Source organism: Protomyctophum bolini (assembly GCF_963924005.1).
Source record: "Protomyctophum bolini genome assembly, chromosome: 18".
Classification (NCBI taxonomy): Eukaryota; Metazoa; Chordata; class Actinopteri; order Myctophiformes; family Myctophidae; genus Protomyctophum; species Protomyctophum bolini.
The window spans coordinates 20,435,730-20,458,617 of NC_137879.1; the positions used below are offsets into that span (position 1 = coordinate 20,435,730).

General features: G+C 43.4%; 5 protein-coding genes across 8 annotated transcripts in view; 2 read left to right on the forward strand and 3 right to left on the reverse strand.

The window, feature by feature from the left end:
* arsg (arylsulfatase G) overlaps positions 1-2,059 on the reverse strand; it is a 26,990-nt gene extending 24,931 nt beyond the window's left edge. The window contains exon 1 of the mRNA XM_080789584.1: positions 1,964-2,059. The gene's annotated coding sequence lies outside the window, so the exon portion shown is untranslated. The remainder of the gene's footprint in view (positions 1-1,963) is intronic.
* Positions 1-6,033, forward strand: part of LOC308333285 (monocarboxylate transporter 7-like) — a 12,200-nt gene extending 6,167 nt beyond the window's left edge. The window contains exons 2-6 of one of the 2 annotated variants that reach the window (XM_080789579.1): positions 2,038-2,283; positions 2,774-2,917; positions 3,133-3,261; positions 3,462-4,397; positions 4,511-6,033. In XM_080789579.1, coding sequence (XP_080645705.1) covers positions 2,046-2,283; positions 2,774-2,917; positions 3,133-3,261; positions 3,462-4,397; positions 4,511-4,809 — 1,746 coding nt within the window. In that variant the 5' untranslated portion in view covers positions 2,038-2,045 and the 3' untranslated portion in view covers positions 4,810-6,033. Of the gene's footprint in view, positions 1-1,988; positions 2,284-2,773; positions 2,918-3,132; positions 3,262-3,461; positions 4,398-4,510 lie in introns of those variants that run through there. The other variant, XM_080789580.1, reaches the window with a different exon arrangement.
* Positions 6,034-6,686: 653 nt separating this feature from the next.
* amz2 (archaelysin family metallopeptidase 2) lies at positions 6,687-11,963 on the reverse strand (the record flags this gene model as incomplete). The annotated part of the gene is given in 7 exon segments (XM_080790032.1): positions 6,687-6,815; positions 7,962-8,075; positions 8,276-8,353; positions 8,355-8,437; positions 9,496-9,624; positions 10,669-10,842; positions 11,882-11,963. Coding segments are annotated over 7 exon segments (789 nt in total).
* On the forward strand, positions 11,908-15,475 carry LOC308333387 (protein VCF1). 3 transcript variants are annotated; one of them, XR_013965799.1, is made up of 5 exons: positions 11,908-12,241; positions 12,489-12,762; positions 13,488-13,608; positions 14,100-14,872; positions 14,907-15,475. XR_013965799.1 is itself a non-coding variant. In XM_080789770.1 (4 exons), exons 2-4 carry the CDS (start codon positions 12,737-12,739, stop codon positions 14,364-14,366), a joined length of 414 nt encoding a protein of 137 aa, XP_080645896.1. In that variant the 5' UTR covers positions 11,908-12,241; positions 12,489-12,736; the 3' UTR covers positions 14,367-15,475. The 3 variants fall into 3 exon arrangements, 2 of the variants coding, with proteins under 2 accessions (XP_080645896.1, XP_080645897.1); XM_080789770.1 differs by having other exon boundaries at positions 14,100-15,475; XM_080789771.1 differs by having other exon boundaries at positions 11,908-12,237; positions 14,100-15,475.
* A 24-nt stretch (positions 15,476-15,499) lies between these two features.
* Positions 15,500-22,826, reverse strand: tepsin (TEPSIN adaptor related protein complex 4 accessory protein). The gene is made up of 13 exons (XM_080789768.1): positions 22,721-22,826; positions 22,281-22,353; positions 21,848-21,939; positions 21,292-21,385; positions 21,053-21,120; positions 20,850-20,928; positions 20,502-20,573; positions 19,642-19,830; positions 18,991-19,180; positions 18,514-18,627; positions 18,128-18,206; positions 17,903-18,037; positions 15,500-17,564 (listed from the first exon to the last, which is right to left on the reverse strand). Exons 1-13 carry the CDS (start codon positions 22,757-22,759, stop codon positions 16,857-16,859), a joined length of 1,932 nt encoding a protein of 643 aa, XP_080645894.1. The 5' UTR covers positions 22,760-22,826; the 3' UTR covers positions 15,500-16,856.
* Between the last annotated feature and the right edge of the window lie 62 nt (positions 22,827-22,888).

Below are 22,888 nucleotides of genomic sequence, written 5' to 3' on the forward strand. Positions count from 1 at the left end.
TAATCATGCACATTCACCATGTTTGAGGGGTTTGCACAGGGGCAGAACTGCGTGTACATTCCCACTGAAACGTTTGGTTTGTGGTTCGAGACCACTATACTCTCTGCTGGATGTAGTAGTGGGAAGAGGGAAGGCCGCAAAGCCTGGGGCTCGCGTAGCGCGGCCGTCGGGCTGGTGCTGTGATGACACAGTGATGCGGGGCACGGTCTCCATGTTGTCGCAGGGCTTCCCTGGTCGAACAATGCGAGCATGCGCGAGCCCGGGACAATAGAAAAATATTTTCTGCGGTCAGCCATCCTCCTAGGCACGACAGTGTGTGCTGCGCGCTTCGGGGGAGGCTCCACTGCAGCTTTGACTAGCAGCTGGCGCGGTCTAGTCAATGGAGCGGGGGGAAACTCTTCTACGGTAATATGCCGTATAGCGTGTAACTTCCCCCGCTCAGTTGGCTGCTTTGGCTGGGTCGTCATTTTCTGCTTCGCTCCCCAGGCCCCGTAGTCATGGGTTTCGGCCCTGGCTATCGGGACCCGGGAGGATGCAGTGTTGTCTTTGTTAGCCGCGCTAGCACGCGGCACTGGTGTGCTACGTGCTAACGGTGGCCAGTCGACCCGCTGTCTAGGCATGGAGCGCGGAGGCCCTTCGCAGACCTGCTTCTCCCTTTGAGGAGGCAGGTCTGGGTCGGGTCTGTCGCCCTCGAACTTCTCGTAGAAGCAAACTTAGACATTTGTTTTCTTTTTCGCTATCGTCACAGTTTAGTGAACGGCTAGCTTAAAAGAGAGGGTTCACCCGTTCCTCTGTTCGCTATCGTCACAGTTAGTGAACGGCTATCTTAAAAAGAGCGGGTTCACCCGTTCCTTTGTTCTCAAGTTAGCTATAAGCTAGCGGAGCCGCGGGTAATAGGCCCGTGATTCCGCGCAGCTAAGGCTAACTAGCTTCCCAACGGGAAGATAGCTTGTTGGAATTAGCTAGTTTTCCTGAATTAAAAACCAGTTTAACGTCGAGAAAAAAGCTGTGTGTTTAAGCTAGCTGGGACGGGTGTTAGGCCCGTGAGAGTAGCTATGCTAGGTAGCTTCGCTCGCGCGAATTAGCTTGTAGTAAAATTAGCAGTTTCCTGAGTTTTAAACTAATTTAAACGTCGAGGAAAAGCTTTAGAGTTCTCTCTGCTTTTAAAAAATAGATATGAATCTAACCAGTACACTACTAGGGAACCTCACGGAGCTTGAGTCCTGTCTCTCGCCCGGTTTATGAAGTGTTGAATCGCCCAAAGTATAACTGGCTAGCGTTATCATGCAACCTCTGTGGCAGAAGGAAAACGAGTGGCCTGTGACGCAGCAGCTAGGCCTTATATACGCCTAAGGCGCTGGGTGCCTGCGTCACGAGCCTTAAACCCACAGTGCATATAAAATGCCTGTGTGAGTTCATAAATGAATATCTGCACCTCGCTTTCTCAGATCGAAACCTCCCATAAGCGAAGTATTTCGCGAACACAACTTAAAAGAACCATGAGAACAAGTGACCAACATAATAGCATAGCATCTATCAAAAAACAAAGGGTGATAAGAAGCGATGTGCGGATGTGCAGTGGTTGGGGTGAGTCTGAAGAGGCAGATGGAGAAGATCCTTTTAGGGACGTTTCAGGGGCATAAGTTAACTTCCAAGACTAGCTGTAATACTCCTCGATAACTAGAATGTCTACTGCTCGATCAATCTGGGAACCCGTCGTAAAAAAGGAAAAACAGATGGAAGTTTTTTTTTCAATTGTAATGAAAAGAAAATAATCTCACGCTCTTCAAATGAAAAGAAAATAATCTCACTCTTCAAATGAAAAAAAAAAAAAGAAAAAAAAAAAACTACTTTTCAGTCAAGAGCAAGAGAGAGAACTTACTTACATAATTCTTCCTATTATTTTTCACTATTTTCTGTGCAAGTTTTTTTCTTTTACATTGTTCAGCCTTCTCTTACGCACCTGTTGCCTGTAGTTCTGAAGAAAAAACTGCCGTAAGGGTAGAAACCAATCGATCTCCCTCTCTCCTCCTTCAGCCTCGGCCATGGTGCTGTGTGAATTCAGAGGAAAGAGACTCCTGGGCCCCAACGTGTACACAGAGGTCCCAGATGGAGGATGGGGGTATCTCGTGGCCATATCCTTTTTCGTGGTGGAGACATTCACCTATGGCACCATCAAGAGCTTCGGCATCTTCCTGCAGGACCTCATGCTGGAATTCAATGAGAGCAACAGCCGAGTGTCCTGGATCTTCTCCATCTCCGTCTTCGTCATGACCTTCACAGGTGAGTGCAGATGAGTTTAGGCTCAGAGAGGGTTATGTTGTTAGAGGGGGAGACTTGCTTTATTTTTATTTTCTTCCTATTTTTTCATTAAAAATCTATTCAAAATGTATTTGGCAAGAGGGAGAGACTAATGACTGAGACTGAACATATGCTAGTTCAACATGCGTTGCAACTTGCAAGTGGTAACATATGTTGTTTCAATATACTGTGTTAATCATGTTGAAAAGCAAAACAAATGAGTGTTGTCAGACATTGTTTTGTTAGTTTTGCGCACGGTTAACCACACGGTTGTCTGTTACAGCCTTTATGATATAATTCCCAACAAAATAAGAGTATGGGTGGGACATTGAAAGGTGTGTTAAAAATGCTGTATGTACAATAGAAGCAGCAATGCAATTTATTCAGCTATTTAGAAATTAGACACAAAAATCTATGAAGATCATAGATTTACATGATGTAACACAAGCTGTTGTTCACCACCTGCTCTCAGCTCCACTCTCCTCTTTGATGACCACTCGCTTTGGATTCCAACCCGTTGTCATGACTGGAGGAGTGTTAATCGCTGTGGGAACCATCAGTACTGCTTTTGCCAGCTCCATCGATGTAATGTACATCACTACGGGCGTAATTGCAGGTATTGGATTGTTAAATCATTGACCATCTTACTCTGAACTGAGCACGTTGTCGGTGTGACACTTAATGAGGAGAAAATTATTATTATAAATTATTCTCTCTCTGTACTCTCTCTGTATATTGTATAATATAACAATGCTTTTGTAAGAATGTGTGTTCTCAGTGAATTTGTCCGGTTGATTAATTCCATTACATCTGTTAATATTCTCTCTGTAGGTCTGGGCTACTGTTTTACATTCCTGCCCACTGTCACAATCCTGTCTCAGTACTTTAACCGTAAACGGGCCCTGGTCACATCTTTGGCCTCCACGGGAGAGTCCTTTGCCATGTTTGCCCTCGCCCCCGGTGAGTGTTTGCAGGCGTCAGCTGCCAGTCATGCTTTGGTTTGTCAACAAAAAGCATGTAGGGAACCTTTTTTTTCTCAGCGTGTAGGTTTTGGGGGCTAGGGGTCAGGGATTACAGGTCACAAATGTTTTGAAACAAGTCAAGACAAGTTCCCATGTCAGTTTTCTTCAGTGAACACTCATAATTTTTTCTCCCCTCAGCTTTCTCTGCCTTGAGAGACCGCAAAGGCTGGCGATTCACCATGGTGGTGGTTGGCGTTTTGCAAGGCTCCATTATCTTCTGTGGAGTCCTGCTTCGGCCGATCATCATAAAGCCCAGAGCAATCCAGGAGACCGAAACAGAGCATCTATCCCCCAAAGAAGAACAGAAAACCCTCAGTAGACCAGATGAGTCGAATGGCACCTGTAAACCAAAAATCGCCTCCAGTCAGGACAATGGAGGTGATTCTCTGAGCTCTGGAGACTCTGGTGTCCAGTTGTTGAGGGATGCAGACAGTCAAGAGAAGACCTCACCGCCTGAAAATGTCAGGCTAGAGGCTCTACAAATTCAGACAGTGGGCGATAAGGAAGGGAGCGAGACAAAAGTGGAGAAGGAGCAGGGAAGCAGAGACCAAGGGGAGGGAGGGCGGGATGAGGTGTCTCGACAGACTCCTAAACTTTTAGACTTTTCCGTTCTCAGGGAGTGCAGCTTCATCTTGTATTCACTCTTTGGACTGTTTGCCACACTCGGCTTCTTCGCTCCGCCGCTGTATATCATTGAGCTGGCCGTGAAACGCGGCGTGGAGCGTGACCGCGCCGCCTACATGCTCTCCACCATGGCGGTGGCTGAAGTATTTGGACGCCTCTCAGTTGGCTGGGTCCTGAGCAGGAATCAGTTTAGACAGAGGAAGCTCTTAGTGCTTCTGTGTTGTATCATTCTAATGACTCTAGTCCTAGTGGCCTTCACTTTCGTCACAGAGTTCTGGGGCCTAGCCGTGTGCTGTGCCTTCTTCGGGTTCTTTATGGGGACGATATCGCCTACTCACATCCCCATGCTGGCAGAGGATGACGTTGTGGGAATAGAGAGGATGTCTTCAGCTGCTGGGGTTTACGTGTTCATACAGAGCTTTGCTGGCCTGGCTGGGCCACCTCTGGGAGGTAAGAGTGATGTTTTATCAGGTTTACTTACCGATAACTACTTGATAGATTCCAATAGTATAGTTGTATTCTGATGTTAACACTATAAATATACTGTACTTTTCTGTCTCAAGGTTTCCTGGTGGATGAAACACAGAACTATGGCTCAGCATTCTACTCTTGTGCAGCGGGCATGGGTGTGGGTGCCATATTCCTGGCTTTTGTACGGCCTGCTAAGAGAGGTCTGCCCTGCATGAGGAGAGCCCAGAAACGCTCCGCAGCAAAAGAGGACTCAGTGGAACAGGGCAGAGAGCAGCAGACACAGGACCAAGAAAGAGACAGCCCACAGGATCACCTGGAGGTGGATGTTGAATTGGACCAGAACCAGAAGCTGGAGACAGGAAATAATCACCCAGTTATTAGCTCAGCTTGAAGCAAAAAGTGTAGCTTGTTGTATGACAAGGATGTCAAGCCAAAAGACAGAGGTCTATGTGAAGACTACTGCTGTAAGGTGGTGCACAGACCATATGAATATGGACCATATCATATGGACCAAGACCATATAAACATATAGACAGTGAGAGACCATTGTGGCAGAGTTTTAAGATGGATTTTGGGAGCCTTTCTATCACAACATGGACCTAGAGATTATTTGTAACAGTAACAGCCTTCTATATGTAGTGGGCTTCTTCCTTCAGCTAATTTCAATCAGTGGACACCACAGCGGATCCGTTTCTGTTCTCTGTCCCTGCATCGATAAACATCCTCTTAGGCCTTACTGTTTCCCTCTGGCAGCTCCATCTTAAGCATCTTCCCAATATACCCCTCATCCCTCTTCCACCACACATGTCCAAACATCTCAACCTTGCCTCTCTTGCCTTATCCCCAAACCTTCCAACCTGGGCTGTCCCTCTAATTTTGTCATTCCCGATCCTGTCCCTCCTTGTCATGTCACTCCTAATGAGAATCGTAGCATCTTCAGTTTTGCCACCTCCGCCTACAATCTTTTGTTAGTGCCACGGTTTCCAAGCCATACAGCATACCTGGTCCCACTACTGTCTTATACACCTTCCCTTTCACTCATTCTAATCCCCACAAATAAGTCCTGACAGTAGGCCGCCATTCTGTATTTGCAGGGCACATAACCTTGATAGTGAAGCGTTCAGCAGTAGCTGAAAGTGATTAGGTGGTATACATAATACAGTTATACAGATATTGCTGTGCCACATACACTAAACCATTTAAAATTAAACCAAAGTCATGCAATGTGTAAAAGAGCATGCTTAATTAGGGCTAATTCATACAACCAATTTGTGACCGAAAGATACACACCAGTCTGTTGAAAATATGTAATTTGTCAAAAAGGTTGTGTGACTAAGTTAACCTTTTGACACTTTTAAGTGTCAGCAACACTGAAAATAGATTACCTCATAATCTGCAGCTGATCCGTACTGTGACAACCAGCCTCAGTAGAACCATGTAATTCACATTGCTGCAGAAATATTTGTGTTGATTCTCTAACACAAAATATACTGGGAAACATTATCATAGCAACTTGAAGCACTGTGGACAATGTGATGATATTTATTTGTATTCTTTTCAAACCGTCCAGATGTCAAATGAATGAAAATCACACTGGGATATTTTTGTAATATATGTAATGTATTGATTCACAATAATAAAAATGTAAATTGAGTCTCGCGAAATAGCCGTTTAGCTACAACTCTTCATCATATCACACCAGTTATAATAGTGTTATAATTGTGTTTCATTGCTGCAATGTTTGTTCAATTCAGGTTTGATTCCAGAGTGGGTTTGCTTGTTTCAGTTTAGGCCATATTTTTTTTTACATTTTACCCACTGTAGATATAGATGTGACCTTGACCAGAACAAGTACCACCATGTGGTGTGCAACTGTAGATTAGTCTTCAATTCCTATATATATGACCAGAATTACTAGCAAACAGTAGTAAATAGTGCCTGAGGCCTAGTCCTTAGTAAATCTTGACATCATCATGTAAGCAATGAGTCAGGAAATTATTTGAGGACAAGAGCCAAGAAGAACCACTTTTGCTTTTCATAATTAACCACATGAACCATACCATAGTGTCGCTATTCTGGGGCAAACATTCTGAAAATAGTACATCTTCTATTCTATATGCTCATAATGTGTCGCGAAGGACACGTGAGGTTGTAGATTGGCCCTTTTCAGCAAAGATATTTGGTGTAGAGAGAAAAATGGAGTGGGCCTATGTATAATATGGATTATGTAGTTAATTATATTACTCTTAACTTTTCTATTGTCCTCCATTATATCCACAGTCTGGAGGTTTCAAAGTCCTGGGTGGGCTTAGTGTAGTGGGTTGCACTCTGAGGTACAGTGGACTGGGCTGGGCTGACCGCTCCACTCTGTTCGTCCTCCATCCACCACAGCAAGACCTGATGGGTAGAACAATGATATTGTTTAACCTAAGGTTACCTTTTGAACTTTGTTTGACCAGGTCTTCCCAATGGCTTTAATAATGAAGGGACATTAAGGGAGAGCTGAACAAGAGAACAGCATCAAGAAGTCCTCAAAGTTGCTGACAATGTAAAGTACACTTTGAGCACATTTACCAATCCTAGAGAGAAATGGCAAGGATGGATGGCTCTGGCTGATGATGATGCCTAGTGCCTATTCTAACTAAGTACATCCATGTAGTCTAGGTGTTTTACTGCCTTTCCCTGAACTGTGTTCTTATTAACCCATTTAGGCCTGAGGCCGATTCTAAAAACGCCTCTATATCCTGACCTATGTTTTCTGAAAAACTTCAAATATTTATATAGCAGCATCATTATTTAACATTTTTGAATACTGTACATACTGACCAGAACCCCAAAATGGGTTCCCGGCCTGAGGGGGTAAAACACCAAAAGGCCTGACCTCAAAATTTCAAAAAGATCTTCTAAATCCTCCAGGTTTCTGAAATATATATTTTCACGAATTTTCTAAAATAGCAGAGCTACAAGCTCGTAGCGCGCCAGAGTGGCACACTATGAGCTTGTAGATCTGCTATTTTTCAATAGCTAAATTATAACATAATGTTTAAAACACCAAAAGGGGTTCCCGCCCAAAATGGGTTGGTGTCTGACTCAACAATCATCTTATGATTCTGAGCAATCTGATGTGATACAGCCTCTAAATACAGTAGTTCTGGGAAGTTAGCAGCAAAAGGTAAATGCAGAAGGTGAATTTCACGTTACTGTATGTGCTAGTAGTGAAAAGTGGCAAATACCCAAACAACAACACTAGGAGCTAAGACATTTAAAGAATATGATTGTATATTATCATCAGATCTGAATCAATTGAAAGTGTATAATTCTGAGTTCTACATGAATCATGTGATAATCAATGCATTTTGGACTGGCGTAGTCAAAACTCTCTATTCACATGGCTCAGGGATGGCCTAAATCTGCATTGTAATTGAGTTACCATGCTAGTACTTAGTTACTGTGCAGTTGGGTGGGGGACAGTATTTCACACAGCAAGAAAATGGTTGATAGGTTCAATGGTGCTCACATTATGTGATTTACTATTAAGTAAACGAGGTTCAGAGGACGACGGTCCGACTCATCCAGGTGGTTAGACCCTTGCATGACACAGTTCATCCACTGGCAATGACATATTCCAAACATATGGCCAATCTCATGGGCCATTGTCTGGATAGACAATATGATTACAACTACTAGTGTATTCTTATACATGATTTACACAGATGGCATTGATTAGAAGCCTTGTGGAATAAGCACACATTACTGTATAATTAACACAGTGGTCAATGTGAACTAGGGTAATTAGGAGTGAGATAAGATGCTGTGCAAAACGTCAATTCTTAGTTCACCAAAAATGTACAACAAACCTTACAGGATCGTAGGAGCAGAGTAGTGCTGATGGGGGGTGTATAATAGTCTTCAAACACAGAGTAGTCCCCCTGCTTTGGCTTGAGTTGTTTTTTTCAATCTTCCAGCATAACTTCTGTAGAAGTTGTCATCATACCTGGCAAAGCTGAAAACACCCATCCCTGAAGTGAACACAACAGACAGAACACAGGGTTTCTATTAACATAAAGTTAAAAACTCTCCATTCATTTGAGTTTAGCGCCATCTGGTGTCATACAGTGACAAGGTCACCAGTTCTGGTCCTGTCCCTACCCTGGTCTATATGAAAAAAAACTGAATATAATGCAGGCCACCATTGGACAGGTTAAGGAAATTGTGTCTGACCCCTCCCATGTACTATACCCTGAGTATCGGCTAATGCCATCAGGTAGGAGGTACGAGGTCCATGCGTGCAAATATAATAGGTACAAGCATTCCTTTGTCCCTCTGTCAATCACAATATACCTTTGCACTAGGTATGTTGGTGTGTGGATTTTTAATGTTGTACATGTCACTGTGTGCCTTTGTTGTATTGTCTTGTATCTGTATCTGTATGCTGCAGGGCGGGTCCTTGGGGTCCAAGACAAATTTCTCCCTTGGGAGACAAAATAAAGAAACCTTGAACCTTAATGCTGATCCTTCACCAATTTTCACAGTAAATGTTTGGTCATATTTTCATTCGTTTTTCAAATAAGAGCCAAAGTGCCAAACCCAACTAAAGTTGTCAGTCTGAGTCGTCACCCAAGACAATAAGATAAGACTACCATTGGACAAGCAAGACTCAAGCACCATGTGGAAGTTCTTTTGAGAATACATTGAATGCCTTTCTCTGAAGGGAAGATTAGAAAAAGGCAAATCAATATTTTGGTTTTATTTTAATGGGGGAAACTGACACTTTTGAGCCCTGCTGGGGCCATATTTAGTTCAGATTAAGCTAGAATTAAAAGGGTATACACTTGCACTCTAGCAGCATGACTGTGGCCTGTTACCAGAGGCAAAAAAACACTTGAGTCCACGTTGTGTTTATGTCTTGCTGTGGCAACATTGTGCTAATCCCATAGCAGGAGATTAATTAGAGAGCAGGCTTTGAATATATTAAGAAGCGTCTCAGGAGGGTGCGTTGCAGTAATCCTAACTGCTGTGGTCAACAGTCTTTGTTCCAGGTCTCAGAACAAACATAGTTGTAGTTTAGGTTGCTCACCATGACTGAGTGAAGCCTGTCCAAAGACAAAGTTCCAGGAGTCTTTGGGATAGAGGTCAATCATTTTAATTCCGACAATACAGAAAGCATCTTTTGGCTTCCTGTTCTCCAAAAAGTTCAGGAGATCACCTGGAATTGAGAAGATGGTAAAATCATGGTCTTGTTTGCAAGCTAAAATATCAAGTAGTATAGACGATGCCAATATTTTATTGTGGAGTTTGTGGACCAACACCAACGTTTGGGACAGACTATGCTGCCTTCTTCAAGGTAAAGGGATCTGGTGTGAGCGACATTAAATACACAGATGAGACCCATTGCAGGTTGCTGGATAGGTGATGACACTGATCCCCAAAAGTAATTATAGCTGTATGTGCTCAGTGCAATTTAACCCACAAATGCCATGATTTCAAACAAAGAAAAAACTATTTGTAATTACATGTACCACCGCTCAGCTGGTGTTATTTATTTGTGTGACCTTCCCATGTGGTAAGTGGACATGACTAAACGGGAACTCAAAGTCCGTTTTGTGGAGGACCGTAGCACCATAAGGTGTAAAAACATCACGTATCCAGTTGCTGCTCACTTTGTAGAGGCTAATCATCCCGTTTCCTTTGAAAGGCTTCATGGATTCTGTAAATGTCTTCTCACAATGTTGGAGTTGGATAATTCATGTTTTATTTTTTGTGGTTCTTTTCTTTTGTAGCTATTTGATTGTATAGATAGACATACAGTATGAATTGGATCTGTTATAACTTTGTGTGACATTAAGAACTTGAATTGATGTACATCCGTCGACAGTACTGGTCGACAGTACTCGTCTTTATTTGGATTGATTGAGTGGTTACACCTGGCTGATCTGCAATGGGTCTCATCTGTTTATTTAATGTCACTCACACCAGATCCCTTTACCATGAAGAAGGGATCCTAGTCTGTCCGAAACTTTGGTGTTTTTGGTCTCTGTGCAAAATATTGGAGATATGAGCATAGGTCTGCAGCTATGGGTGTGCGGTGTACCCTTTTAAACCGTCCAGCCAGCCTGTTTGGAAGCTAGCTTTATAGTTTGCAATTGCAATCTTTTTCATTGCTTCCACTTTCTACACTGTTAATGTGCACAATAACAGAACGTGAAGAAAACAGGCTAGCCACGTGTTAAAAGGGTGACAAAGTGCTTACCTGTAAGGATCTGAAGGTTGTGTGAGTTGCTGTTCACCCTGAAAGAACATCCTGTCTCAGTCACAGTAACCGGGGGCAACAGCTTCACTGCTAGTCCATAGAAGAAAGCCTGGCAGTATTCTCTGAGCCACTCCAAATACAGATCAGTTTGGACACCTGCCTCTCCAAATGAGCCTAACAGAATACAGAATAAGAGCCATGTTGAACTGATCATATGTCATATGATCAAAACACAGCTGCATATATGCATGGCATTGGTTGCATCTGTAACTGATTACCTGACATTAGCTGTCTCATGGCCTGGCTCAACTCCCCATGAAATGCTCATGAGAGTTAAACATATAACTCTTATCTTATATTCATCTTTATATATATATATATATTTATCTTCATCATGCATTGCTCGCACTGTACAGAGTACTGTTCTTCTCATATATCTTATCTACATTATACTTGGTTCTACCAACATACTCATTACTTATTTATTATATTTATTCATTATTCTGTATATATTACTGTACATACTGTACATTTTCTGTATTTATTATCTCATTGCTGCATTAGTGCATTACTGTATTGCACTTCTGGCTAGACGCCACTCTTCATTTCATTGTCAAAGTATTTGTATACTCTCCGCAGTGACAAAACATTTAATCTAATCTAATCCTATGTGCCAGTTGGAAAATAAATTAAGCCAATGGCAAAGAGTGGGAATAGTAAATTCCAACAGCAGAATTTCTCAATACGTCAGTTCGGTCAAGTGTATTTACCGGTATACAAATGCTAGTTGATCTGACACGTGTAGTATACATGTAGCCTTGTGGTCATCTTTGTATTGCGCAGTCAATACATTTTCAGGTTGAACTGCCGTCTGTTTGCAATTAGTAATAGTACTCGGGGAAATTGTTACAAAACTATAATAAAGACTGTGTTTTACCTCCAGGAGCCCACACAATATTCCGGCATATGTCCTATGTACGTCGCTGATTGAGTACCCTTATTAGAACAATATTGGCAAACTGCTGAAGCATGTGACTACTCTAGGGGTCGCTGTTTTAGGAATTCCCCGGTCTCTGGCCAATCTGAGAACCCAGCGTCAAAAGATATAGGAAAAACAGTGCCCTCTTTTCCTTTGAGTTTGTGCTAGTGTGACCTGACCTAAGTGACTACACTAAACAAACGTACAAACCCCCTTGCCGTCTTCTTTACTTACGAGTTAGTACGACTGCCACACAGAACAGTTCGATGTAACTCAGTGGCTTCCGCGTGCTGGTCAGATCGTCACCCAACGTCATTGAACGTCATGATGTCAACAACAGAAAGAATCAGCTGCGAGCAGGGCAAAGCCGGTATGCTTAGCTTTGAAGTGAACCGTTAACTCTTTGAAGAAAGAAAGTTGTTCTTTCGTGACGTCTAGCCTCCACAATAATTGGCTCGGGGATTACGCCGAGGACACCTCTGAATAGTAACAATGATAGTCTTACGGCTGAATGGTTTATTTTATTTGAATGTATCGTCTCGTGTCAGCCGTTAACAGCCGTCAACAGTCGGAATACGAAAGCGGAAGACGTGTGTGAGTAATGTGGCTAACAAGTTAGCTTCGCTGGTGATAGCTTGTTGCCTTGCTGCTTGTAGCCTTGTACTGTCGTAGGTGGATTTCCTGGAGATTTCATTACGTAACGAGGTGTAGCTATCTTGCTGACAGCCGTGTGTACCATACCGTCCATAGCAGTACTGCAGAGACTGCTCTGGCTGCCTTGGACTTGGTGAATTGTCATTTCTGAAGTGTAACCAGCTTTTTTGCTATCTATCTGTGACAGGGCTGTGCTTGAACAAGCTGGGGTTTGGCTGCAGTAACAACCAGTAAGAGATTACACTTACAGTGTGGTCTTGTTATACGGAGTCCCAGCGACATGCTGGTGGTGGTGCAGCTGTACTACTAGAATTTCTTTCTGGTTCTTGGCGAAAGCTGCGAGGCAGGAGATATATCAACCCGATCCGGGCCCAGGGAGGGATACAGGGAGTGTCACTGTCAACGTTTCTTGCCAAGCCTACAAAACATCAAGATATGCCCAAAATGCTGACTGACAACAGGTAAGTGAGGTAACATGATGAATAGATCTGTTATAATCAGCTAGAGGGGCAAGGCACGAATAGAAATACTGGGCTCCCTGACATCTGGGCTCACAGTACCCCCCTTATAAAAAAATAACTAACACCTTAAAAGATATGGATGGATACACAGATTACTCACTATACCACTCGTCAATACATTTTACACTATAATATATCACATTATTATTTGGCTTATTATGTTTACTGAGCAGAATTTTCTCCCTTGACATTTGACGCAAGCAATTAGCTGAACATGTTACATACATTCAAGAAAAGAAAATGTAGGTAAATGTCGGTGGACAGGGGTTCTTGCCCCTTGGCTTGCCCCTTGCTTCACCGATGCAGAATATGAGTATTTTAGCTTGGTATGCCTCTGCTTATAAGCTACGGTATGCGTCATTCGAATTGATCTATTATTAATGATTGTTCATGATGAACAACACACCAATGAAATGACTAATGCAGGCTTATCAGTATGTTATGTCAAAAACTGATAATGTGCGCAGCAGCACATGTTTGATCATGTACTCTACTGTCTGTCTGTAACTGCTGGAGAAGCCTGTGCTATTTTTGGTTCTCTCTCTCCACACTTGCATCTAGCTCTCAACCCCCCTCCCATTTACTGTCTTATCTTTTTTTTTCTCCCATATTCATTTGCGTGTCTCACTCTCTCTTATCTTCTTTCACGGCTGCTGTTTGTACAGGAAGCGTCGGCGCGTCGGTGACAACGAGGAGGAGCAGCAGTTGAACCCTCAGGCCAAGAGGTCGGGAGGGTCTAATGACACTCTGGTGTCGGACCTGGGACGAGATGTCTGGGATTCAGAGGTAAGACTGAGTCGGTTATCTTCCTCTTTGACTCTGTGAATCATGTTCTAATCTCTCCCAATTATCCTGGTCAAAGACACATTATGTTCGGAGGTACTGTTCCCACCCTTTGTGCAAGCTATGTCGTGTTGCCAACCCACAACGCAAGTCATATTTAACGCAGCGACCTTCATGCAGATGTCAGAGCAAGTAGCCTGGCTTTGTTGTTATGATGCCACTGGTCAGTGTCTACCTGGCTGCTACAGTCACACAAAGCCAATGAATGAAATCACACAAAGCCATGTCAATGAAGCCAGCACTACAATTCAAAGCTTGCCTCTGTGACTCTTACAGGCAAATAATCATCATGAAGCACAATTCATACTCCATGCTATGATGGTGTCGCTTGCTGAAATATTTTTCAATTCAGCAAGCGACACCATCGTGCGATGGAGTATAAATGAAGCTTAAGCCAGTTCTACAGCTGAGTTTGTGTCCCCTCTCTGCCATAGCACTCCTCCAGCAGTGATAGCAGCGGTGGGATCAGTAGTCCAGAGAGAGCAGCCTCGGCCAGCACCAGTCTTTGCGGTCAGGGACAGAACTGCATTTCCCAGAACTCCCTCAGCCCCCAGCCTGAAGGTTCCGCCAGCGCCTCACTGCAGGGTTTCCATGGTGACGGCAGTAGCAGCAGTAGTGACTCCTACCACCACATCAACAGAGTCCTGAGGGAGGCCCATTTCAACAGTCTACAGACCAGAGAGCAACCAGGTTCCACGTGACCGTGACCCCTAACCTGTCTCTCTCTGCTGACCTTGTCCCTCGCTCATCAGTCCTGACCACACCTGGCACTAGTGGACTCCCGTCTTCAATATCTTAAAAGAGACATGTTTGGGATGGGTGAGGACTCGGAGTAATGATGTGTTGGGAGATGTTGGGGTGGGGAGCTTGCACTTCATACAATGTGTCAAGACCATAAGCACACCTCCCTGTCCATGGCCTGACAACTGTGGTTAATCTGTGCAGTGTCGATGTGTACTGTGTGTGTGTGTATGTGTGCGCCCCATGCACTTTACAAAGGAGTATCATTCTCTTTACATGTGTCGGTGCGTGAACATCTTCATGGTGCTATCTATGAGAAACGTTTGTGTGTATGCTCCAAAGTGCTTGCAATACTAAAATAAAGCAAAGCACTTTATTCAACCACATCCCCCTCCATTTACTCCAAACCAGGCAAGTCGTTTGTTTTCGTATGCAGAAATGTGTATGTGGGCCATGTTCAATGTCTGTTAGTATTTGCTTGTCCCCTTCATAGAGGAGAGTGAAGACTGACCAATTCTCTCCTTGGGGAGAATTGTTCCAAAAAGCTAGAGCACATTTCAGGCTTAACCAAAGTGATTAAGGAATACTAGCAGTACTTAAGCCTGATTAAAACCTAATTTATGCTTTGTTGTACTACTGTGTCACTTGCTGAAAATAAGTTATTGTCAAGCAGGCATCTCTTTTCAACTTGCGCTTTAAAACACTTCGCCAAAGGATGAACTAGTCTTAAAAGGTTTGGTTGTGGAAAGGCCAGTGGGTTCAGGGTAAGGGAACACAAATCAGTCATGAGCCCCACCAACAATATCCAACCTCAAATTAGAACCTAGCTAATTTTAGCACTCTGAGCAAATACTGGCGTTTGTGGCTCTACTGTAGTAGGGGGTGTATTCAAGAACGCAGTGCTCCTTGACAAATATGAAGGCCGCCTGGTTACATTTTCATAATATCCTTGTTTACTCTTCAACTGTTTTTACACGGTGTGTACGTGTTCAAAGCTTTCCTCATACTGGTTGATGGCCTGTGCAGTAAGACCAAACACTGTGTTGCAAATAAAACAAAATTATCAGGATTTGTGAAAATATTAGTATTTTAATATTTTGTGATTTTTTTGTGATCAAGAATAACTGTTGGTTTTGAAAATACGTCAGCTCTGTTAATTTCATGCCACTATTATTCCCCAATGGAGTACCATTTTTAATTCCAAAGTACAGTGGTGCTGTAAACAGCATTTTTATCACACAGCATTCTCATACTGTACATGTGCAATAGCTTAGCTCGGGTTGAAAATGTAACACATCCAGTCATGACTTGTGTGACTGTTCTTTCCAGGTTACATTGCTGTTTCAGACTGCAATTTGGGACATGACGTGCATAGTGAACGGATATGAAATTGAAATATATTGAATGGCTTTTCAGTTGAGCAATCATTTAAAATTTGCAATGACATTTATATTGTTTCCCACAATGCTTGCTGCAGCAACTTAAAAACAATGTAAACTCAACACTTCACTCTTTTCTTTTTTACTAGACTACAATATTCCACTGATGTTTTAGGCACCCTACAATAACTCAATGGTAAATAATTATGATTGAAAGTATACATATGTATAAGTCAACACTCAAACAGCTACACTCATAATTAATATAATTAATATCTTAGTTTAAAAAATAGCGGAATACAGTTCTGGACTGTAGGTTTCTGATTCCCTATGAAAAGTGATTATAGTGCAAAATTCGAACCAAGAGACAGCCCCTCAGAGAGGTTTTGGCTGTGCTGAAGAGGCATAAACAGTAACCATAGTTACTTAAAAGGAATCCTGAGACAAAGAAACGTTAACCTGTAACTCCAGATGGTAGAACTCACAAGAAATTAAACATAGTCTGACAAACTACTAATATCTCAGCTGGTGGACCACGTGCTCGTGATTACAATACAGTAGTCCTGCCTCTCAAGGAAGAGGACTACGACGTAGCCGGTTAAGAATCACCCCGTGGCGTCCATGTGCAGTTATGGTTAGGGGTCGGACAAATGAGCCAGGGACCCTCAGGTTTCCTTGAGGGGGTTGTCCAATTTAATCTTTATACATTTTTGTAATTCTTGAGAGTGCAAATGTAAACTGCACTATGGGAGTCCTTGAAATTAAAAGGTTTGAGAAACACTGCTGTATACTAAATCTCTTCGCTGGACAAAGCCGATACTGTACAAGCTCACAATACAATGTGAGTTTGTAAATCGGCTATTTTCGCAGACTGATCACCAACTGTATATTCGAGCCCAGAATAGGGACACTAGACTTCATATGGTTAACAAACAACCCAAAAAACACCAACTCCATTGCTTTAACCATATGACTTTGAGAATGTGTTAAGCTGGTTACCAAAGTGAACCAGACAACAAGCTTCTATCCAGAAACACATGTATTCAGAGCACGTCCAGTTTTAAATCACTGTCAACAGTTGAGAAATGAGAAGGCTGATACTGGTTGGTTGCTGTTGGATGTGACATCACAGGTAAGAGGAGAGTTTGTCAAATTGTCAGAGCAATCCACCATTGAACCCTCCATCCCATATCCAATCCTCTCTTGCGTACTGGTCGTCTCTGATGGCAAGTCTTCTCTTTCGCGGCAGGGACTAGGAGGCTTTCCCCTGTTTACCAGCTCCATACCTCTGAATAGGGACAGCTTGCCCGGACAGGGCAGCTCATTCTGGGTCTCCGTGGGAGAGAAGAGGCCCTTTTCGGTAGGAAGATGTGGATTTACAAGTTGAGCTTGAGCCTCGCCATTCCATACAGACACCTTCATGCTTTCAGCTGTCTCTTCACTGAGACTCGAATACATTTTCTCCTCATTATCATTCACAAGCACCGATGAGGGATCCTTGTGGCTGAAGTCCAGAGGAGGTGGAGGAGTTTGAGGTTGAGTTACAACCAGAAGAGGTGGAGGAGTTTGGGGTTGAGTTACACCAGCGGCCGACTGCAGGTCCCTCTCCTGGTAGTGGCTGGAAATGGAGGTGGCAGCTGTGTGGGTTGGTAGTAAAGGGGCTGGGTATGCAAGCGTGGGCGGTGAGTCTGCTGTAGACGTATGGCTGTTGATATGTGCGTTACCCTGTTTGGCAGTATGTACAGGTCCCCCCATCAGGGCTTCAAACTGACGCAAGATCTGGTAAGATGAGACAGGGAAGAAGAACCAACACTAAAAGTTATTGTCTTGTATCATATTATATTGCCCTTGCAGTTTCATGTTCATCAAATCTTTGACTCAGGTCTTTCTTACTTCCCCTTTTTAGATAAGATATTTAACTGGTACTCTAGCAACTGACAAAGAGGGTTAGTACACATAAATTCCTTGATCAATATCCTTATGAAACAACCACCATACTGATGAATACAAGGGTCATCACTGTAGTGCTGCAATCATATGACAATTCGCCTCTCTTTAATACAAAAGCATATATTTGTATATGGGAGAGGGGAGTCATTCCATCTGTTGTACTGTACCTTAGTGGCTTTGTTTGCCACAGGTCCAGTGGGCCCCTCATTCAGCAAAACCAGCCGCGACCTGGTCAGCCCAAAGATTTGCTCCAGAGAGAGGAGGTCAGATGTCATAAGGCAGGATACAGCACACAAGACCCTCTGAAGGACAAGAGGAATTAAATACAGATTATACTTAACCAATACATTGTGTGATGTCGTGTATTATGTTGAAAACCTGATAAATGTTACCATTTGAACTGTACTTGAAGGCTCTTGAAGTCTGCGTGAAAGCAACTCAACCACAACCTCACAGTTAAGAGTGGAGCACCTGCTCTCGGCAAACATGGGGGGAAAAAAAAGAAAAATTCCCAAATTAAAAAACTAAAATATATCAATACATTGCTTTGGAAAGGAAGGTCACAATGAATAGATAGAGGTTGTCTTTATACTGGATGTTAAAGCCTCTTGCACGCACACACACACACACACACAGAACACTCACTGACCAATAGGAATATCACATCAGACTCTGCATGCAAAGGCCTTTACAGGTCTCCTCTCATCTTGAGATCATCTTTAAACCCAGAAGCATGTAAATGTCAAAGGGGGCTCTGGGGACAACTAATTGAACTCACTCCTTGATGAAGTGTTGGCTCTCTTCTCTGGACAGAAAGACCTTGGAGCCCTCAGTCAGGCTGCTGATCAGCACCATCTCCTGGCCACAGTCTCCCAACTGCATGGCCTCCACCCTGGAGACAGGAGAGAGAGAGAAAAGAGAAGAGAGAGGTGTAGGAGCAGAATAAAAGAGAAAGTGACAAAGATAAGGAGACTCAGCAACAACCAAGGTGTCTAAAGCCTGATTCATACTTTTGCGACGAAGGGTGCGCCCGCAGCTTAGTGGGTAGAGAGGCAGTCTGGTAATCCGAAGGTCACTGGTTAACCTCCCGGGCCAGGTGTCCAAAGTGTCCCTGAGCAAGACACTTAAACCCTAACTCGTGCCCCTAAATGTTCACCAGAACCATCTGCAGCCATAGCTGGTTGAACCTGAAACAGCAGACAACTGCACCTAAAACTAGACCTTATGATTCAACAGGTCCAATTTGCTGACTCACCGTTCTGACAGGTCACCACTGCTCTCTCTGCTGGCGTCCGATTGGCTGCCAGTGCCGCCCGACTTGCTGCTCCTGCCCACAGAGGCCCTGCTATTGGCGGCGTTGTCCAGAGTGGAGTTGTGAGAGGAGCTGTTGGCGCTGTCAATCTCCTCCCAGCCCCCGCCCACCTGTCCCGGGCATCGCTTGGTAACTTAGGAAGAACAGGGGTACACAAATGAGGACACAGCGGCTAACAGAGGAATGTCACACATAACCTTCTGCATTAAATTAATACTGTGTGATGATGGGATCAGCTGAAGGGGGAGGGCCGATGCAGGAACCATTATCGCCAATTCCTTCCCTCGCACCAAATCAATAGTTGTGTGTTGATGTGGTACCAGTCCCGCCTTCCCCTTTCAGCCAAGGGAGGGTTATTCAAAATGCTGAAACTCCAATGCTTTTGAGTCTTACTCTGAAGAAGACACCAATGTACCAATGCACTCCAGTGCTTTCCTATTGGATTGATTAATCAAACTACAGCAACAACCAAAGAGGTTTATTTCTATATGGTGTAGGAGAGTGACGGAATAGACAGGGAGTGACAGGTCCTTGACAAACACACTGTACTGGATGCACAGGCCGCCAACAGCTACAAATACAATAATGTCTGACCTTTATGCCTGCGGGTAGGCAAGTTATAGGCACACGCCGGGACCGCCACCTCGATGGGCGCCGAGGGAGCCGCCACTGCCCGGTAGTTGTTGTCGTGGAGACGGATGCCCTGGTGCTCCATCGGGGGAAGTACGGCACTGGCCATCACCTCCGCAGCCTTCTGGATCTTATCCAGCAGGGTGTCACTGCCTGTCATGTAGAAACATCAAAGAGTCTGACTTTAGGTTTGGTGGGGCTTGTCCTTCTCAATGTCTGTTATTTTCATAGCCATGTTTGCACATATTTTAATAGCCATGTTTGCACATATTTTGTATGTGTTAAAAGGGTCATTTGAACAGGCTACATTAATAATAATAATAATAATAATAATAATAATACATTTTATTTATAAGGCGCCTTTCAGGGCACTCAAGGTCGCCGTACAGGTTAAAAACAGCACAAAAACACAGTTAAAAGCAGAACAAAACACAGCTTGCAGTTGCAGCAGAAGACACAGGTCATGCAGAGTCATAGGCCTGCCTGAACAGGTGGGTTTTGAGGTGAGTTTGGAAAATGGTGATAGAGTCCATGTTTCTGATGTCAGGGGGGAGGGAGTTCCAGAGGTGAGGGGCATTCCGCATATGCACTGTATCTCTGGTGTTATATCTTTTTAATGTAGTTTAACTGTATTATATTCAATATATTCAGGCTTGGAGTGTGGTTGGAAATCAAAAGCTTTTTTGTAAGTTCTGCAAAAATGGAGCTGCAAATATGACTACTAGTAAAGTAAATAGTACTTGCATTTGCATCTACTCTACTATTGAAAACACACATGCATTATTTGTGGAAATCAAACTCAATGCTGCCATCCTGTTACTCACCTGTCCCCTGCTTCCCTGGACTATATCCAAAACCTTGCATTCCTGACTTGTGGACAGATGCTGAGCCCATACCTTAGCAGAAACACAGACAACCATGATCACATTCCGTTTACAAAACAATAATGGCTACCTTCATTAGTCTGTCTGGCTCAAGCTCGTCTGGTCTCAGTGGTCTGACTCTCTCTTTTATTACCCCCTCGTTCTCTCTCACTCTCGCCCTCTGCCTCTACGTTGTTTATTACACAGTAATTTAAGTCACATTTTTCAGTGGACAGATGTCTGGGAAAAGTCATTCAAAGTTTGTATGCAGTGAGGGATAGTATCACTGTTGTGGTATGCACTCCTCACCCATAGTTGGGGTTGCCAGGGTGCACGGTGAGATGCTCTTGATGGCGACTGAATCTGTGAAAAGCAACTTGGCCACTTCCTGTGAACAGACAGTAGCAACATTTGATTGGGGCTGTGTGGTTGTGTGTGTGTGTGTGTGTGTGTGTGTGTGTGTGTGTGTGTGTTTGAGAGTGACACTGGTGATGATGTGTTTGAGCATTCACCTGTGCTGTATTTCTAACTATCTGGTACAGAGCTGTGCCATGGATGGGATCAGGGGGACCACTGTAAACTTGGGATAGCACAAAACACAGCAACAAAGAAAATTAACATGGCGGTGTCCTGAACATGCCCTGAACATGACATGTAATGTCCTGTTTCTACACAAAAAAGGAGGTGCTGCCCCCAGAGTTAAAAACAAAGCCAAATGGGTCTAATGTTAGGTTGCCTCTAACAGTCTAACCTGATGCCTGCTGGATGAAGGTGGAGTTCCTTCTGAGTTCTGTGAGGAAATTATTAGAGCCATGACCGCACAGGTGGACAAAGATCTTTAGCACCTGAAACAACAGAAGCAGAAACTGTTGCTCCAATATTGGAATGGTAGGATAATAGCTATAAAATCCATATGATGATACATATTTAGTACAATATAGAGAACAGATCATAAGTGCACCGACGGAATACGCATGACAGGTGACTAATAGTTCCATAGTTCATTTTACAAGAGAAGAGAAAGAAGGAAATAGGAAAAGGGGCGTGTGGAGCAGAAGGCAACAAGATACAATAAGGTCACAATATTTTTTGACTCACTCTGTACTCTAGTAAGTCTACTGTATATTACTCATTCATTTACATACAGTATTATGTGAGAAATGTATACGCCACTTCATACTTCACACTATAAACATACAAAACACTCAAGTGCGATTTCAGAGTTTTAGAATAGGTACACATTTTGACAGATGTCACCCAAGGAAATGACGACACTGCTCTCAGCTCGACCAAGCCTGCTCCCTCACCTTGAGTTTAACATGACAGGACTCCACCTGCAGTCTCCCTAGCAGGTACTCCAACAAACACTGACCACAGCCCAATGACTCATTGGCCATTTCTAGTGTCAGGATGGTTAAGGATGTTACAGACAGTGCTTACAGACAGTGCACCAGCCATCACTGGTGTTCTTCATCCTGGGCCCAGACTTCTTTGGTCAATGCAAAATTCATGTCTCAACATGAAATGAGTTGAGAACTGCTGCTCTAGAAAAGTTGCCAAGCAACTTCAACTAATTTAATACAAGTAAATAGGACTTTTCTGTTTGGATGAATGAGCTGTGAATGGCTGGTGTTGCACGTCTAGATTCAAACCATTATAAAAAATAATCTAGTGTTGCTAATAGATTGGGGGTACTGTACATAGTGGGGAAGGAGAACAAACAAACCAGCCAAAGGATACTTCCTATATCTTGGAAGAGATAGCCAGGACAGGGATGTTCATCATCTGCTGTGGCCTTCATCAGAGTTGGCACCTTGAGTTGGTGAAGGAACAGATAGTCAGTATACAGATCCTAAACCTTCAGGTTGTAGAGTGCATCTGCCCAAACGTGACAAGGACTGACTGGATTCATTGCTTAGACAGCTTTGAGTTGACAAGTAGAGAACACATGTACACACAGTATGTATTTATTTATTCCTTTTTAATAAGACTGCCACAACAAACTTAGTCACTCGCCGATATTGCTCAATGTGTTTACATGCGTGTTAGCTTGCACGGTAGCTATGCTAAAGAGCTAAATTATGAAGCCTAAAAGAGGTTAAGCCGTTATTATGACACATTTATTAAGCTGCAGATAGTATTCAGTTATTATTAGGGTGAATATGTATACTACTACTCACTTTCTGAAGAAAAGTGAGTCGTTCCATAAATGTTGCCATGATTTTTCATGTCTTTCCTCATGCCAAGAGGCTGCTCATCTGTTCTTCCCGAAGTGGGGTGTGTTCCAGGAAGGCTGGTGCTGACTCTGACAGCCAACCAATCGTACAACAGTCAGTATGGAACTGTGA

Bases quoted from the DNA above. Each gene is read 5' to 3' on its own strand.
- LOC308333387 (XM_080789770.1), top strand. From the start codon at position 12,737: ATGCCCAAAATGCTGACTGACAACAG. The intron at 12,763-13,487 runs GTAAGTGAGGTA...CTGTTTGTACAG, and splicing joins AAAATGCTGACTGACAACAG to GAAGCGTCGGCGCGTCGGTG. The intron at 13,609-14,099 runs GTAAGACTGAGT...TCTCTGCCATAG, and splicing joins GAGATGTCTGGGATTCAGAG to CACTCCTCCAGCAGTGATAG.
- tepsin (XM_080789768.1), bottom strand. From the start codon at position 22,759: ATGGCAACATTTATGGAACGACTCACTTTTCTTCAGAAA. The intron at 18,207-18,513 runs GTGAGTTCAATT...TGCCGAGAGCAG, and splicing joins AGCCAACACTTCATCAAGGA to GTGCTCCACTCTTAACTGTG. The intron at 17,565-17,902 runs GTACAGTACAAC...TCATCTTACCAG, and splicing joins TGGCAAACAAAGCCACTAAG to ATCTTGCGTCAGTTTGAAGC.